The sequence below is a fragment of the Thermobia domestica genome, chromosome 2 (assembly GCF_964235325.1).
Source record: "Thermobia domestica chromosome 2, izTheDome1.hap1.1, whole genome shotgun sequence".
Taxonomy (NCBI): domain Eukaryota; kingdom Metazoa; phylum Arthropoda; class Insecta; order Zygentoma; family Lepismatidae; genus Thermobia; species Thermobia domestica.
Genome location: NC_137455.1, coordinates 360,865,918 through 360,884,910, shown reverse-complemented (window position 1 = coordinate 360,884,910; position 18,993 = coordinate 360,865,918). Strand labels below are relative to the sequence as shown.

The following is an 18,993-nucleotide window of genomic DNA, read 5'->3' as shown; positions in this document are numbered from 1 at the left end:
TCTGGTGGGGACACTCGGTTGGAGAAGTGTAAAAGTTGTTTCAGGGCAGCCGCTCTTAGCGAGGTTTTCCTGGGTTTTCCTTATTCACACCAGTCAAATACCAGAATGGTACCTAACATATAGGTTCCAGGCCGCTTCCTTCCCTCCTCATCTCTTACTTTCTCTCAATTTTCCGGAGAGGCCGCGGTGGCTCATAGAGCGTTCACCTCTGATGCGAGGCATTTCTGGTTCGATTCCAGCTCAGGAAAAATGGGCTTTGTGGTGGACCAACACCATGCGCTCGTTTCCCGTTTCCTCCCACTTTCTTCATTTCACCATTCCATTCATTTCTTGTAATCACCGTCTCCTTTAGCCTATACAGCATAACCGTGGGACGGAAAACTCAAAGATTTAATTTCATTTCATTTCCCCAAATTAATCGATACTGTGATCGCCGAGAGACGTCATATCTTATACGTTACAAGTTAACATGGTCTTAAGTGCCGAAAGCTCAGAAATTTTATTCTTAATTTTAATCCTATATTCATACTTACAATATTTAATGTAGTCTACGTTATAAAATACAATTCACTTCATATTCACTCAAATAGTAACCTACTATTACAAATTTGAACATGTGATTGTACTTAACAAAACAAAAATTTTTCTAATTTTACAACCAAATCAGTAGACATATATAAACACACACACACAGATATATATATATATATATATATATATATATATATATATATATATATATATATATGGGGTGGTTCACAACAACACCGACAACGTTTTAGATGATTCCTGACACCAAGATAAGCCAAAAAGTATAGACCAATCTATGTGCATAAATGCTTCTTTTCGGAGTTATAGGCTACCAAAAAAAAAAAATCTAAAGGTCCATAACTGCAATACTATAGGACCTACCCTAGTCTGGTCAAGACTTCACTTAGAAACTAATATGTATCCTATTCAAATATCCAAGTTTCAGACTCCTGCGGTACTTTCGCAACACTTTTTTTATAGAGGTAGTGGGTGCATACTTCAAATTGTATGCCCGTAACCGAACTCCCTCTAAAACTTGTTGCGTGAGCGCCTTAGGAATCTGAAACATGTATTTTTGGATAGCGCACATTAGGGTGGGCCGAAAAAATTTTTTTAAGATATTCAGGATTGAGTAGTTATCAAAAGTTGTGCATTGGTACGAAATGAAGCCATGCCAAATATGTTGATTTTAAAACAATATTTAACCGGGCCCCCGTGGCCCTAAAGTTCCCAATTTTTTGTTCAAATACAATGATTTTAGGTAATAATAACATTTTACCAGACAATACTATTAATACATAAAACATGAAATACATGGTTTCAATATACGCAAATAACTATTAAGAGCTTAACTAACTTTCATAACTACCATATTAACACACGAAAATCCTTTGTGTTGAGCCCAGCTCATAACTCAAACTTTAAGAGAATATCACTTTTTCGCATCTGGATGCAAAATACATAACACTGGGTTTCCGAAGGCGGCGCTTACATTGCTGAATTCAAATCAACTAGAAACAATATGGCTGCGAGCCTCTCTTCCTGTATTGTCTTGACTTCGAATTAAGCATATGATTTTGAATTACAACTCAAAATGCAAAACGATCATTAACCCCATTAAGAAATGAGATATCCCCCATTAAGAGCCAAATTAAAGAAATTTAAGAACGGTGCTCAGAAGCTATGTGATATGTTCTCTTGCAAATGCTGCGATAGATTAACCTGTAAGTGTGGTAAATCAAATTATATACCGCTTTTGGACTGAGAGCTCATATTAGATCAGATAAATCAGAGACAAATGACGAGTTGCAATGTAGATGAAGCAGAAACCCATAGGCTCAAAAGAAAGCATGACACACAGATCGATTATGATGCTACGGAACCAATTACAAGAGGGTTACAATCGTTAGCCTCAATCCCGTACTTGGAACATACATTAAGCGCTTCCACCCCGAATTCAGACGATGAAGAGTTCGCATGGAGCAATCATTTGGAGAATAAAATCTAAAGTAAACCTAAATAAACAATAGTGAGCCCTAAACAAATGAGTACCGCAAAAGATTTAACAGGTATATCGAATAGGTCGGCTGCTAAAATTGTATCCGCTGTTTTAGAAGATATGAATTTACTGAACAAAACTAACTAAGACAAGGTAGTAGATAAAAACAAAATCCGTACGAAACTAGCAAAAATGAAAAAGAAAAAAGAAACCGTCTACAGTGTAAAGCTACTAATTTTAAGGGTCTCTATTTTGATGGCCGAAAATACCAAACTATAGTTCTAATTGACAACTGCAATAGGCAAAGCACTGAAGAATATGCGGATTATATCGATTTGACCGATTGGTCAGAAGTAATAGTAACGAAACCTCCAATTTCGGCTAACGTATCAATAGAAAAACCAACCGAAATGATTGTGGAAAAGAGGAGGTTTCAGTTTGTCACGTTCCCCTTCCACACACAGGCTTTGGAGAGGTGTGTAAAGGTAGTAACAGAATCTTCTTCAGAAGTATGCGGGAGTGTTGCACGAGACGGTTATATTCGAGCAAAACTGGAAGCACGAAAGTATCTACCAAGCTTCGAACATAAATCTCAATATTTTGTTCTAAGATTCAACTAAGGAGCTTTAAGTAAGAGGAGGGTGGGTGGGAGGAACTCGCTGTGTAGCCACCTCCACGTGGTGAGTTCTGCGCTGGTTTGGTGTTTGTTGGTCAATTTTTCAACCTTACCTTATGTATTTGTGTCCGTACTATTATATCTACTAAACACCAATCAGGCGAAGAGCTGCACATCAGATCAGAACATTTAAAATCCTGGGGTCAAGTTAAAGTATTAGGAATCTTACCCAATTTTCTATACATACTTAAAATAATGGTATTTATATTTTAAAAAAATAATAATAACACTTTTCGGACCCGCAGGGCCTGCTGAAATATTTTTTTCTGCCTCTGTTTTGGGGAAGAAACATAGCATTATACAACTTTTACACGGTACTCAAACTTAATTTTCTAAAAACAAATATTTCAATATTTTCACTACTCACAACCATATTTTTTCAGCATTAACGTTCTTTTGGGCTCCCGGGGCCCGGTTAAATATCTTTTTATCCGGCTCTGTTTTGGCGAGGAAACATGACATTATAAATTTTGCACGGTACTCAAACTTAACTTTCTAAAAAAATATATTTCAATAATATTTTCACTATTCACAACTTTTTTTCAAAATTAACGTTCTTTGGGGCCCCCGGGGCCCGGTTAAATATCTTTTTATTCGGGTCTATTTTAGTGAAGAAACATAATATTATACAACTTTTGCATGGTACTCAAACTTAACTTTCTAAAAAAAAAAATTCAATATTTTCACTACTCGCAACTATTTTTTTTTCAAAATTAACGTTCTTTGAGGCCCACGGGGCCCGATAAATATCTTTTAATCCGGCTCTGTTTTGGTGAGGAAACATAATATAACATTATACAACTTTTGCACGGTACCGAAACTTAACTTTCTAAAAATATATTTTAATAATATTTTCATTGCTGGCTACTTTTTTTTAAAAAATTAGCGTTCTTTCTGGCCCCCCGGGGCCCGGTTAAATATCTTTTTATCCGGCTCTATTTTGGTGAAGAAACATAACGTAATATTATACAACTTTTGCATGGTACTCAAACTTAACATTCTAAAAAATATATTTTAATAATGTTTTCATCGCTGGCTACTTTTTTTTCAAAATTAACATTCTTTGGGGCCCCCGGGGCCCGGTTAAATATCTTTTAATCCGGCTCTGTTTTGGTGAGGAAACATAATATAACATTATACAACTTTTGCACGGTACTCAATATTAATTTTCTAAAAAAAATTTTTTTCGGCCGTTTTCGGCCCACCCTAGCGCACATATTAGTTCCTTAGTGAAGTCTTAACTCGACTACTGTAAGTCCCATTGTTTTGGACCTATGGATATATAAAGTTCATTTTTTCATGTTTTCGGCAGCCTATAACTTCGAAAGGAAGCATTTGTGCACCCAGGATGGTCTATACTTTTCGTCTTATCTTAGTGTCAGGAATCACCTTCAAACGTTGTCGGTGTTGTTTTGAAACATCCTATATATATATATATATATATATATATATATATATATATATATATATATATATATATATATATATATATATAGATATAGATACACAAAATAATCCAAACCAAATCTTTTAGTGTTATAGTGGTTTTTGTTTCCTCGGAAAGATTTGAGAGTTTTGCAATTCAGGGGTTTATTTATTATTAATAGGGTCATTACTGATTAGACACAAAGTGTAATCAAAATATATACGTACATACAGTACACGCAAAACACTACAAGAATTACTTCTGTATCATAAATTTTATTAACTTGAAATAATTTATTTATGTATGTATAGTTATTTCACTATAATTAGACACTTTACACAATTTATATTTGATTATATTTAGTAGTGAATTCATTATTTGATCTCGACATAGCCTAATCACTGATGGAATGTATGCAATTCAACATCTATTATGGGATGAAATTAAAAGCTGGTTAGCAGCATGCATGCTTATTATTAATTAATCAAATCAGAAGAGAGTTAATTAATAAAATACAATGTGAAATATATTTGGCATTAAGTCCAATGCTTGTACATTTTGTAACACGTACTAAAAATAAATTGTTCCTAATTATTTTTTACCGTGCCTTTAAGCAGAATATGTTATGCAAATAATTTGTTTCATTTTAATAATATGTACATAAAAGCGGATTGAATACGTGGAACACTAAACTATTTAATGCATTGAATTTAATCTGCATCGGAGTACATGACAGGCTACGAGGAGTCAACTTGAACCCCTTTGAGACTGCACACTTAGCAATGCATTTCCAAATTAAATTAAATGATTTTTTTTAGTTTAACGTCCCACGATTATGCCCTTTAGGATAAGGGAGACAATAATTAAAGCAAGGAATGATGATGGAAGAATAAGTGGAATGAGAATTTGTAAAGGAACTGAAGTACCCCCGTGTAAACTCACTGGCACGATGTTGTCCACCACAAATTAATATGACGGGGTATCGAACCAAGGACCCCACGCATCAAAGGTAAGCGCTCTACCACTGAGACACCGTATACCCCCTACAATGTATTTCAGGTGTTATGTTTGTTACTAGAAATGGTTAAACATAATATTATGAGCGTATAATAATAATAAAACTAACTAACTAATTAACTAACTCTATGGAACCCGGAGGTTCAGTGCCGCGTTCACAAAAGCTCTCCACTAACTTCTATCCTTAGCTAACTGCATCCAGTTTCTACTTTGTATTCCAATCTCTGAGAGATCCATCTTAATATTGTCCTCCCATCTGTGCCTAGGTCTTCCTAATGGTCGTTTTCCGATTGGTCTTCCAGTCAAGACTTTGAAAGCGTTTCTACTTTCTTCCATTCTAGCTACATGACCTGCCCACCTAAGCCTCCTAGACTTGACGACCCTAAAACTGTTGGGTAAACCGTATAAATTATGTAGTTCCTCGTTATGAAGTTTCCACCACTCCCCATTCCCGTTCCTCTTGGGTCCGAATATTCGTCTCAGGATTTTGTTCTCAAACACTTTCAGTCTATGTTCTACCCTCAGTGTAAGCGACCATGTTTCGCATCCATATAGAACAACAAGCATGATTATCGATTTATATATTTTAAGCTTCAAATTCCTCGACAGAATTCGCGATGACAAGAGATTTTGAACCGAATAGTAACACGAATTCCCTGCTTTAAGTCGACATTTAATTTCTTCGTGGATATGATTTTCCTCTGTTAATATTGATCATAGATATTTGAAAGTATCCACTTTATCAAAAGTATTATTTAATATTTTAACGCATCTATAATTTGCTGTATTCCGGTCCCGACGCACTTCCATGTATTTAGTTTTCTCTGCATTTACTTCTAAACCCATGTCCCTGCAAGCGCTTAATAAGATCTCTGCATTTCTTTCTATTGTTGTCCTATCATCCCCTATTAAATTTTAATAATAATAATAATAATAATAATAATAATAATAATAATAATAATAATAATAATAATAATAATAATAATAATAATAATAATAATAATAATAATGACAAATATGAGACATTGAAGGGTCTAAGTCAGCTGAACAAGATGGTATGAATGAATGCAGGGGCGTAGCCATGGAGGATCCACCAGGCCCAGTCCCGATAAAATCTGTATAACTCAATACAGTATTTTTTCTATACATTTGTACAGATTCTCATTAAAAATATACTTGTTTAACAGGGAAATGATAAATGCAGCATGAACATTTGATTGTACACTTCATCTGTAGTCTTTCTGTTAATAACAATCTAGTCCAGTAGTTCTCAAACCAGGGGGCGGATCCAGGACGGACTTCTGGGGGGGACGGTCGGTAGCAATGCTGCTACTTAAAGCTACTTTTAAGAGTTCAAACCTTTTATGGATGGGTTTATTTATATATAAAATAAGAAGTTTCCTATTCTGGGGAGGGCGATCGCCCCTATCGCCCCACCTGGATCCGCCCCTGTCTCAAACTTGTTGTTACCGCGACCCACATTAAATATTAAAATGTACCGCGACCCACCTACTTTTATTCAAATACGCATTGTCATTCTATGTAATGGTGGTATTTCAATTTTGTAAATCATAATTCTAATTTTTCCTTAGAAAGGTAACAGAGAGCTAACACTATTCTCAATGCAATGCCCTACCCCGTGACAGATTTTGACTCACCCATTCTCTTTCCATCTTAACCCAGCACCTCTACTGACTATACAACAGGACAGGGCTCTGAATAATCACTTACTCTTCACCTCATTAACAAATGCTTTCAATTTTCACTTGCTGAATGGTACTTACTTTACAACATATGTTTGGGCATCAAAATAAAATTTTCACAATTAAAAGGAAAAACTTCTCGCGACCTACCAAAGAAACGGCCGCGACCCACACTTCGAGAAACACTGATCTAGTCTTTTTTTTTTTTTTTTTTTTGAAAATGAAAGTGGAAGTGTTTTACATCGTCTTTTCGAGCACAGAATAATACCCTTTTCAGACTACATAGACGTAGTGGTTTGTAGTAGTATTGGACCCCCCCAAAAAAAGTTTGGAACCCCCCGAACAAAAATTTCTGGATGTGCTCCCGGATGACTGTATATCGTTATGCGTGATTATCGAGAAAAGTTTTTTTTTTTTTTTTTTTTAATCTCTATAAACTTAAAAATTAATATTGTTCGATTACCACGCCACTAGCATGACGAAACTGATACTGAAACGTATTTTCATCAAACCTTTCATTATGATGCTAGAAAGATACAGTAGTTTGATGTATATAGTCAAAAATTATGACTAACCCTTCAACTCTAATATTCTATAATATTTGTTTGTTTAACTATAATATTTTCTAAAGGTAAGATACACTTGAATTGATAAGCAACATCGACCTGATCAAAACAAAGTACTGAGAAACACTAATTTCTACTACCAACAGTATATTTTCTTTGTTGTGGTGTTTTACCTTTCCCTCCCCTTCTTTACAGTACAAAATGTGAAGACACGTACCAAACGCTACACAAAACGAATCACAAACTAAGTACAATTTTACAAACAGATACTATAAGGCTGCATGATAAACAGTCATTGAACTAGAAAATATAAGAATTTTAATCGTTTAGTTAGCAGATAGACAATATTTATATTAATTTATAGTTGAACATTTAGCTTTAAGTATTTAGGTGTATTGTAATACGGTCTTCTAAAGTTAAATGCACAAAAAAATAATAAAAAATAAAATAATTTGCATTATCACCAGTAAAACATGATTTCATCTACAAGGGCTCGTTGTATTATATACAACGAAAACACGTAAATATAACCGTTTTAAGGCCCCCAAACTAGACTATACATATTAATCGGAAGTATTATAGAATGGCCATCTCTGTCTGTCTGTCTGTCCACATGTATCGGAACAAAAGTGTTAAGGAATATCGAGAGACGGGATTTTAGAATCGGCTCAGGGACCAATAATGATTCTATCTCACCTGTTTACCCTCTATTCAAACCCGGAGTGGTAGAAATGAACCGTTTCCTGTGTGAGTGTTAATTACCATAAGACAAGAACGGTAATAGATGACAATAAACACCTTATTGGAACCGACTTAAGAGTCTGAACAAAAGATTCTATCTCCAACCGTATTAGTCTATTAAGACCGGAAGTTGTAGCAACTGGTATTTTGGAAGTAAGACTCTCAAACTGATTTACTTGGCGCAGGAAATTGCATTGATTCCCATTTAGATTCTTTTCCAGTAGAAGGTACGTAGGACAAAACTCACTCTCTTTAAAGTTGAATCTGAACAACTGATGTGTTAGCTGCTCTCCTACCAAGAATTAAATCCAGAGCCTCTTGCATTAAAGGCACGCGTGTTAGCCACTAGACTATCGAGAAGAGCTACAAAAAATAACAGTCGCCGAAGGAAGTAGACAAACAAACAAAAAAACAAACTTTTGTCTGTGTTTGCGTTTGGGAAATCATAAAAATTCCGGTCACAATTCGGGCTCGATGAACCTAACATTTCTTAATTTTCCACGAAACCAATTATTTCACAATAATTATATTAAGTTCCACAAAACTAGTTAAGCTACAGGTCAAAACTGGAGCCACAGTGAAGAGTAATATCATATCTAATGTGAGTGATACTTTGATCTATTCCGTGCACGGGATTGTGCGGTGCAGAACATAATTTCCTGTAGTCCACAGAATGTTGGGGAGTGACGTTAATGGAGGATTTCATTTCAATTCAGGACGACATGTGAGATATAATACTAAAACAACCATGAGACAGTGTTTTCCAATGTACGTGAGAATATTATTGTAACTATTTATTTTCCTAAACTCTTGAGCAATTTCAAACATGTCAAAACAACTTATCTTTGATTTTAGGTAACTGAATATAATACTTACATTTTAAAAAAATGAATCCTTATTCTAGAAGAAATGAATCCTTAAAAGAAATGAATGAAATTTTCCTTATTCTAGAAATTTATTAATGTATGACTAGGCCAGGATATATCCTACTTCTGATTTTTAGTTCAACTACCTTTATGAGCCTAAATGCGCAATAAGTAATAGGTCTAAATGCTAGAATGGAAACTTAGAACATATATAAGAATGTCGTAGACTCATCATCATCATCATCGTAGGTATTTTGCCATTATTGGCAATAACAGAAACGCTTCTATACTCCACAGTCTTCCGCTAACCTCTCCGTCTTCGCCTACGATTTCTCTGTTTTGATATTGTCCATTAATTGTACTCTCCTTCGCCCTTTCCCTCTCTTTCCTGTCACTATACCCTCTAGCACGTCCCTCAGGATACAGTTCCTTCTTATCCAATATCCCAACCAGTTTCTCTTCATCTTCTTAATAATATTTAAAATTGTTATTTTCTCCCACACCTCCCCTTCAATTAATTTGTTATGTATGGAACGGACCCAGGAACGTAACTACTTGCCCCGTAGACCTTGCCGTGCAGAAGGGCACACACGCTTCGGGGGTCCAATAAAGAGTAAGAGAAAAATGGAAAGAGGGGCCCAAAAATTGGGAATACAACTTTTCTAAGGGGCCCAAATACGCGTATTAAGTTACGGCGCTGCATAGACTGGTGGCTTTAAAACAGTTTCAGGGCGTCATGAATGTATCAGAATTTTTTACAGAGACAGAATTTTGATCTAAAACTCAATTCAAATCCTAATATCCACTGATAATTTGCTGCGGCCCCTAAGTCAAGATAAACGAGACAAACAATTATGAAACTTTGATAAAGAAGCGATCTTAAAAAAAAAAAAAAAAAAAAAAAAAAAAAAAAAAAAAAAAAGCTCAACCTCTTTACAGTTCCCAATTCAGGCACTGACACCTTCAAATTTAAGTAATTTGATTAGACTTTTCTACACAAAATGTCACTTCATTTTGAAAGGCATTGCAAGTAGGTTTCAACATGTCAAAATTTCCTACCAACTTGATGACGAAAAATTTTCAGTGTTAGATGCAACTCTAAAGCAGCCAGATTTAACAGGAAACTGCTTACACTGCCATTAAGTATCAATAAATCTGTTGAAAAGTATCAGCACCTTCTCCAAAATGTGTGGGAGTTTGGAATCCCTATGGAAATACTGTCGCTTTTTGAAACGTCCTTGTATTTTTAATCAATCTGTGATGTAAATTCTTTTCAAATCAACTGTTTGGTAGATTAGAAAGTAAATAGAGGACAGTAACGTACCATTTTAAGTACACAATGCAGTATTCTTTTCAGTTATCCATACATTGGCAAGTATCTTCACTGTCGCAATAACCATAATTAAAGTTTAATGAACGACAGTAGCTTCGGCAACCGTACATTCCCATTTCTCCACATTTGATTGTGTACAGTTTCGATCCTGTAAGAAGATCACAAATATATTAACTTATTAAATATCAGAATCCTATAATAATATATGAAGTAGATGTCCTGGATGAATAATGGTATAACATTTTATCATTCAATAGTCTTCATACTTTCAAGATTCAATAAGGATCAGTCGTCAAACTCTAAAAAGTAACGATTATCGCTACAAGCTTGGAATTAGTAGACATTTTTTTATCGCTACAACTTGTGTGCAAGGCTTAATACATATTGTAATGTATGATAGAGAAGCGATACACGGGTTTTCCCTCAGGTTTTTAATATAAAAGTCTTTATACTAGATTTGTACACTGAATTACAAATAATTAATGTTTCTAACAATTTCTAAGTTGGGCATCCTGCCCAGAGCAGCGCGGAGGCTTTACGATTGTTGGTTAGGAATTTTCTGCCCAGTGCAACGCGGAGATTGGAAAGAACCTTTTGCTTATAGCAGCGCAGAACTGGGTAATATTTGCTGCCTAGTGCAGCGCGGAGATTAGTAAGGTATGGAAGTCTCTCCTGCCCAGAGCAGCTTGGAGAGAAAGGTAGGTAGTGATTAGCTGGCATTCTTTTCCTTAATTTCTGATGTGCTTTTTTATAGCTAGTTTTCGAGGCGGAGCCTCTGTGAGGGTTGTAAAGTTTCTTTTTGTGACTTTTTTTTTTTTTTTTTTTTTTTTTGAGACAGCGTCGATCATATCCTTGGTGGTTTTTGTGGAGAAACGAGTGGAGTTGTTTGTAAATATGAAGGAATATTGCAACATTTTAAGCTTCCTTCTCTTAGCTTTTAGCGATAAAACGTTAATTTTTAGTAATGTTACTTCCCTCAAAAGCCGCCTCTGCGATTTCTTACCCTTACATCAAACAGATTTTTGTCCTTAATACAATCTCCTGAATAATCTGCTAGGTTTAACTAGCTCATTAGTAACGAATTTCAATAATATTGTCTTTGCTATTTTAGCTTGGAGAATTTTTTAAACCTCCAGCCGGGGAAAGAATGGGTGACAACTTCTTGACCCGTTACTCTGAAGACTCAGAGGCAGTTGACCCATGGCCTATCAGATTTGGTAACCTGGGCAGAACCATGACCTAGTGACCCAGGTAGATCAGGAGGCGCCATTTGAGAAGGGCAAGGGCATTTGCCCACCTGACGGACTCTTTATACTAATATATTAATAAATATCCTGAAAGTCTTGTGCCCATGAACAATCTTGTTCCTCTTCGCCCTGGCAAAACCTGAAATGCCTTCTGAATCGTGAATGAAGAAACATCGTCATTCAAATGGAGAATATGTGTGAGGCTGCTAATGTAATTCTAACAAATCCCATTATTACCACACACACACTCTCTATTTTCTCACTAACGTAATTGTATAATTTTCTTTCCCGCGTGTTGTGCGCGTTTGTGTGTATCAAAGTATTGCACTGAACGATAATTACAAGCTTTAATACAATAAACAAGCCCGAAACAGAGGGAAGATAAGATACATGTTTTTCTTATCGGGAATCGTCAAAGTTTAATCAAGCAAACCTGTAAAACTCGTCGTTTAGAATTTAAAGATACCGATGGGCCCAAATAGTGTTTCGTTAATCATTTTGTATAGTCCAATTTCAAGAACCACTGCATTACTTTACAGTATTGAAGAAAAAAACATTAAGTTATAATTGAAATATTCCAGATTTGATATCTTGATTAAAAAACATATACCACACAAGGAAACAAACAAATAAATGTATGAGCTAGAGTAATGTAAAATTCTCCAATAATGCTGCAGAAGCTGATATTTTGACTGCAGGGCCGGTAGCCCCCGGTCTCCAGGGGGACGGGGCCTCCATTCTGATCAAAATCTCAGCTGGCTGTCTAAAAAGAATCATGCATGATACAATCATCATCATAATATAGAATATACTAAAAATATTAAACATGGTCCCTTAATGTTCCTACTGTACTTTCACAGAAATGTAGTAGACGAAGTCAGCAGTGATCACATATATTTTCTAGCCCTGGGCCTCCAAATGTGTTAATCGGGCCCTGTTTGACTGTTTCCGGGTCAATGAGTCTGCTCGGGTTACCAGATAACCAGGCCTAAAAGCTTCTGTTGAAGAATTGTCGTGTGGGATAACGTATACACGTAAGTCGCCTTCCCCGTTAAGATGTTGTCGGAATTGACTCCGTTAACCAAACCGTCCTAGATAATTGTTCTAGCTATCTATGGCGAAGAAAAAAAGAAATACGGAATTCGTTTCCGTTCTAGAGTTACCTTACAGGATCACCGTCTATTAAACGTACGAATTCCGTATACTAAACGTACGGACTACTAATATTACAAGATTATAAGTCCCACTTGCGTGTACATAATAATGCCATGAATCTTCGGTCCATAACAGTGCAGAGTCCTTACCATGTTTCACAGTATTAAGTTGGCAATTGGATATGGTAAGATGCGGCTGAGTATACTCTTCGTTCGGCGTCTGCCATGCATTATCCCGGCCTGTTGTTGGAAACAGAAGGAAAGATGACTCATCGAATCATATTACCGTTTTCAAGTCATTAACGGAGGAAGCATTACCTCGATAATACATTTTTCACACTACCGGGTTATCAGACCTTTTGAAATCACGATCCAAGAACGGACGTTGAGACAATGCAGCTGTCACCCGATTGATTGTTGTTTTTAAATTCCAGGTGACGGTTGAACGCTGTAATCAGTTAGGGCTCATTATCTTTACGACATTTCTTGACAACCTTCTTTAACGTTCAGCGAGATCCCTCTCAACCTGGGCTTCGTTTCTATTCACTATATCTATTCTCTAAAGATGTGTTGTCACGAGTTCTGTACGTCATCATTACTTCGAGTGGTTGCTCACAATGCCTCCTTCCACATTATCCGACCTGAATTCATTTGCTCAAAATAATTCAGCACCGACAAATTGTCCTCTTTGAAAGTCGAAAAGATCCCTCATTTTTGGACCACTAACGTTTGATTTGTTGTACACATGCATTCCCACCCCAAGGAGTAGGCTTACATCAGCCAGTAACATAAACTCAAAACACTTACAGTTACAGTACACGTGCAAGTCCATTACTTTCATATATTAAGTTTGGCTCACGTATATATAATTTAATATACTATACAGCGTGCACACAATTACACTCCTTGATTTGAAGTTGCTATATAAAATCAGGAAATACTGAAATATATTGAAATATAAGGTGTCAGTAAATAAATTGATTCAAAATATTATTTTGCTTTTTGCTCATACGGCAAAATTTTTGAACTATTAGAGAACGCAGTGAAATCAACTTCAAGATGACACACACAACAGCAACGCAGATGGCATGTGTTAGACTTTTGTTCAATAAAAATTGTCACGTTGGCGCAGCGTGCTCTCAAGCAAAAATTAAGTGTGATCCCCTCTGCAAACAACTCGATTTTGAAGTGATGCAATCAAAGTTCTCAGGCGCACTGCGGCGTCTTCCTCACACCACCCTCAATCCTCGTAAACTGGCTGTTCTCGAGCCAGATCCGAGGTTTTGCAGCCATGGGCGATAGGTGGAGCGTCCTGATTCGCTCAGGATAATATACACTCTCTGGAGGGTGCATCTGTGACCAGAGAAAGGGGTATTCAGGTTCTTCAACCTTCTGTTCACATGGATTGATCGAGCTGGGCCAAATTGCAAGGAGTTTCTCAAGTAGCCTCCACGTTCACCAGACATTACTGTTTGTTACCAAATGTATGTTCCCCCTACCGAAAACTAAGGTTGATCTACAGGAGCACATCACTGAAGCTCTCAACTCCAACACGCTGAATAAGCCTCAGCGAAATTATAGTTCAATCTTCGCTTCGATGTTTGCCAGTTAACAAGTGGGTTGTAAGGCTGATCTACAGGAGCACATCACTAAATCTCTCAACTCCAACACGCTGAATAAGCCTCAGCGAAATTATGGTTCAATATTCGCTTCGATGATTGCCAGTTAACAAGTGGGTTGTAAGGTTGATCTACAGGAGCACATCACTGAATCTCTCAACTCCAACACGTTGAATAAGCCTCAGCGAAATTATAGTTCAATTTTCGCTTCGATGTTTGCCAGTTAACAAGTGGGTTGTAAGGCTGATCTACAGGAGCACATCACTGAATCTCTCAACTCCAACACGCTGAATGAGCCTCAGCGAAATTATAGTTCAATCTTCCCTTAGATGTTTGCCAGTTTACAAGTGGGTTGTAAGGCTGATCTACAGGAGCACATCACTGAATCTCTCAACTCCAACACGCTGAGTAAGCATCAGAGAAATTATGGTTCAATATTCGCTTCGATGTTTGCCAGTTTACAAGTGGGTTGTAAGGCTGATCTACAGGAGCACATCACTGAATCTCTCAACTCCAACACGCTGAGTAAGCATCAGAGACATTATGGTTCAATATTCGCTTCGATGTTTGCCAGTTAACAAGTGGGCTGTAAGGCTGATCTACAGGAGCACATCACTGAATCTCTCAACTCCAACACGCTGAGTAAGCATCAGAGAAATTATGGTTCAATATTCGCTTCGATGTTTGCCAGTTAACAAGTGGGTTGTAAGGCTGATCTACAGGAGCACATCACTGAATCTCTCAACTCCAACACGCTGAATAAGCCTCAGCGAAATTATAGTTCAATATTCGCTTCGATGTTTCCCAGTTAACAAGTGGGTTGTAAGGCTGATCTACAGGAGCACATCACTGAATCTCTCAACTCCAACACGCTGAATAAGCCTCAGCGAAATTATAGTTCAATATTCGCTTCGATGTTTGCCAGTTAACAAGTGGGTTGTAAGGCTGATCTACAGGAGCACATCACTAAATCTCTCAACTCCAACACGCTGAATAAGCCTCAGCGAAATTATAGTTCAATATTCGCTTCGATGTTTGCCAGTTAACAAGTGTATTGTTAGGCTGATCTACAGGAGCACATCACTGAATCTCTCAACTCCAACACGCTGAATAAGAATCTGCGAAATTATGGTTCAATCTTCGCTTCGATGTTTGCCAGTTAACAAGTGGGTTGTAAGGCTGATCTACAGGAGCACATCACTAAATCTCTCAACTCCAACACGCTGAATAAGCCTAAGCGAAATTATGGTTCAATCTTCGCTTCGATGTTTGCCAGTTAACAAGTGGGTTGTAAGGCTGATCTACAGGAGCACATCACTGAATCTCTCAACTCCAACACGCTGAATAAGCCTCAGCGAAATTATAGTTCAAAATTCGCTTCGATGTTTGCCAGTTAACAAGTCGGTTGTTAGGCTGATCTACAGGAGCACATCACTGAATCTCTCAACTCCAACACGCTGAATAAGCCTAAGCGAAATTATAGTTAAATCTTCGCTTCGATGTTTGCCAGTTAACAAGTGGGTTGTAAGGCTGATCTACAAGAGCACATCACTGAATCTCTCAACTCCAACACGCTGAATGAGCCTCAGCGAAATTATAGTTCAATCTTCGCTTCGATGTTTGCTAGTTAACAAGTAGGTTGTAAGGCTGATCTACAGAAGCACATCACTGAATCTCTCAACTCCAACACGATGGGTAAGCTTCAGCGAAATCATGGTTCAATCTTCGCTTCGATGTTTGCGAGTTAAGAAGTGGGTTGCAAGGCTGATCTACAGGAGCACATCACTGGAGCTCTCAACTCCAACACGCTGAGTAAGCCTCAGCGAAATTATGGTTCAATGCTTGCTTCGATGTTTGCAGTTAACAAGTGGGTTGTAAGGCTGATCTACAGGAGCACATCACTGAAGCTCTCAACTCCAACACGCTGAATAAGCCTCAGCGAAATTATAGTTCAATCTTCGCTTCGATGTTTACCAGTTAACAAGTGGGTTGTACATCACGTGAACTGACACCATATTAAACTTGATAAGTTGTTAAAACTGCATGAAGAAAAGTAATATGATATAATAAATTTTGATTTTATACCTTGGTAGTTACTTCAAATAAAGGAGTGTTTTCGTGTGTACGCCATACCTCGGTTGAAACTTACTGTCTTTTCGATATTCTGGCTTTAACATACAGGCGCATATATCAGTTTTGCATTTGCCAACCATTGTCATACTCTCACATATGTCGTTGCATGTCATCTCATCACACACGCTGTTACCCAAAACTAGAAAAAAAAGAAGATAACGTTAATTTCAAAGATTCAGAGTTCTTTCTACCCAAGTATAACAGCGAAGGATAAACATGTAATGAAGGTTGTAAATTATTGGAAGTATTTCTCAAGAATATATTCTCTGGAAACCACTACTAAAAGATGAAACTTACTGAGTCAATCCATTCTGAGTGATCAAGCATGTGCCCCATGACCATCACCAAAAAATCTAATTTTTTTCATGAATATTTATCCTATATCAGGGTACTTCCAAACCAAAATTAATTTTTTTTACAGCACCCCATGGCGACGCAGTGACTGCCGCCATTTTGAGTTTTTTTTACGATTTTAGGCGTTTGTGATGCTTTGAATATCTCAGCATGTATTCGTCCTACCAAATTGGAAATTGCTGGACGTCTCCAACTCGTGCAGAGCTAAAACTTTGATCTCTTAACATTTTTGCCTAAAATCACTTGAAGGGGGGTGAAATCAGGGCCTACAGAAGCAGCATTTTTGGACATTGAAGACATGTTTGGGAAGAGGAAACAACTGACGTAGAGGTCTTGATTTGTGTGTGCATGTAGTCCGGGATCATAAGTTAATACCAAAAATATCACAGACCTGTAGCTGCTCCCAAAGGTCTGAAAACCATATCGTAAATTTGGGAAATTATGTAACTTTTTCTTATTTCACTGTCCAATATCTCCAATGGGCCTGGATTTAAAAAATCTGAAATTTTGTTAGTTCAAGGAATAATAGTTAGTCCTTTAATACACCATAACACACAACAAAGTGCTTTTTGTGTTTTTGAGCAGAAGGGGTCAAAGTATTAAGTAATGATGTCATACTCTGGGAGGTGTTTTGTTCACAAATACAACTGGAAAATCGTTGTTGTGAAGTAAAATAAAGTAAGATGAATGGTTAGTCCAGTCAAGACTCTCAAGCTCGTTTCTTTCCTCTAGTTGTAACACTGTTTTGTCAAACCCACAGCATCACTGGTGAAGTATACTCCTATTAGCAGAAGGCGAGACAAATCAAAATGCACACTTGACAAAAAGTCCGTAAGTAGTCATTGTTCTTGCTGTTTGCTATATCAATGATATTCAAGCATGTTTATTCTTGTTTTAACAGTCAACTCACGTAGAAGACTGTTGTTCTTTCGTTTGATCTACATTCCCAAGTCAGTGAACACTTACTCGATGTAAACACTGATTGCAAAATGTAGATCAAACCTCCCAGAGTATGACATCATTACTTAATACTTTGACCCCTTTCTGCTGCTTTCTGATATTGTCCACCAAACTGTTAAATTTAAAATGGCTAACTCAATATGTATTCAATTACAAATGTGAATGTACTGGAACTTGCACAATATAACATATCATAAACTTCGTATGGCAGTATATTATAACTGTTTTCATTTATATATACACTATATAATCACTATATACTCTTGAATTCTTCCTAACAATATATCCCATAATTCATAAAATTGAAGTCCATTTGTTTTTCTCTTTTTTCTTTCTTAATTCTTCTTTCCATTTTCTTATTAATGTTCTATTATCTTTCTCTAAACCTTGTACCCCTTCCCAAACTATATCATGTCCTGTTTCTTTTACATGTTTATATATCGCGTTATTTTCTCTTTTAAGTCTCATGCCATCCTTATGTTGTTTTATTCTTTCTTTAAGCTATTTTCCTATTTCTCCAATATACAGTGTATCATATCACATTTCTTACAGTTCACTTCATACACTACTCCGTCATCTTCTTTTATATCCTTCTTCTCATTCCTCATTTTCTTAATCGCTTCTAGCATTCTACTTCCTCCTTTTCTGTATGTCTTCACACCTCCTTTTCTTAATAAGTTAATTAGTATCTATATCTTTTCTCCAATACTCAGTATCTCGTGTCATTTTCTCTTATCCTCTTCGTCTGTTTCTTTTCTCTGTCCTTTCCTTCTGTCCTCTTTCATTCTACTTTTCTTTATATTCTTTATGCTATAACCATTTTTCTCTAGAAAATTGTGAAACTTTTCTAGGTCTTCTTTCTTTTTCTCTTCTTCACTATCTATTTTATTCTCTTCTCTATATTTCTTATGAAACTCTTTTTCGCACTATTATCTACGTCACTACTTTTATCGCAGTAAATCCCTGCCGCACATACCTTATTATACCATCTTGTATTCAATTTTCCTTTTTCGTACTATTATCTACGTTACTCCATTTGTACGCCAATTCCCGAGTCAACATGGAAGGAGTTAAAAAGAGTTTCATCTTTTTATTAGTATACACATGTAACATTATATGTGTTACTCAATGGGGCAATTCCCCCTGCCGTCCTCAAATAGCACCCCTGG

General features: G+C 36.7%; 1 protein-coding gene across 1 annotated transcript in view; it reads right to left on the bottom strand.

The window, feature by feature from the left end:
• The window catches only part of LOC145679886 (uncharacterized), a 30,508-nt gene extending 13,864 nt beyond the window's left edge, over positions 1-16,644 (bottom strand). The window contains exons 1-2 of the mRNA XM_081750402.1: positions 16,527-16,644; positions 10,349-10,505 (exon numbers count right to left, since the gene is read on the bottom strand). Coding sequence (XP_081606528.1) covers positions 10,378-10,505; positions 16,527-16,623 — 225 coding nt within the window. The 5' untranslated portion in view covers positions 16,624-16,644 and the 3' untranslated portion in view covers positions 10,349-10,377. The remainder of the gene's footprint in view (positions 1-10,348; positions 10,506-16,526) is intronic.
• Positions 16,645-18,993: the final 2,349 nt, after the last annotated feature.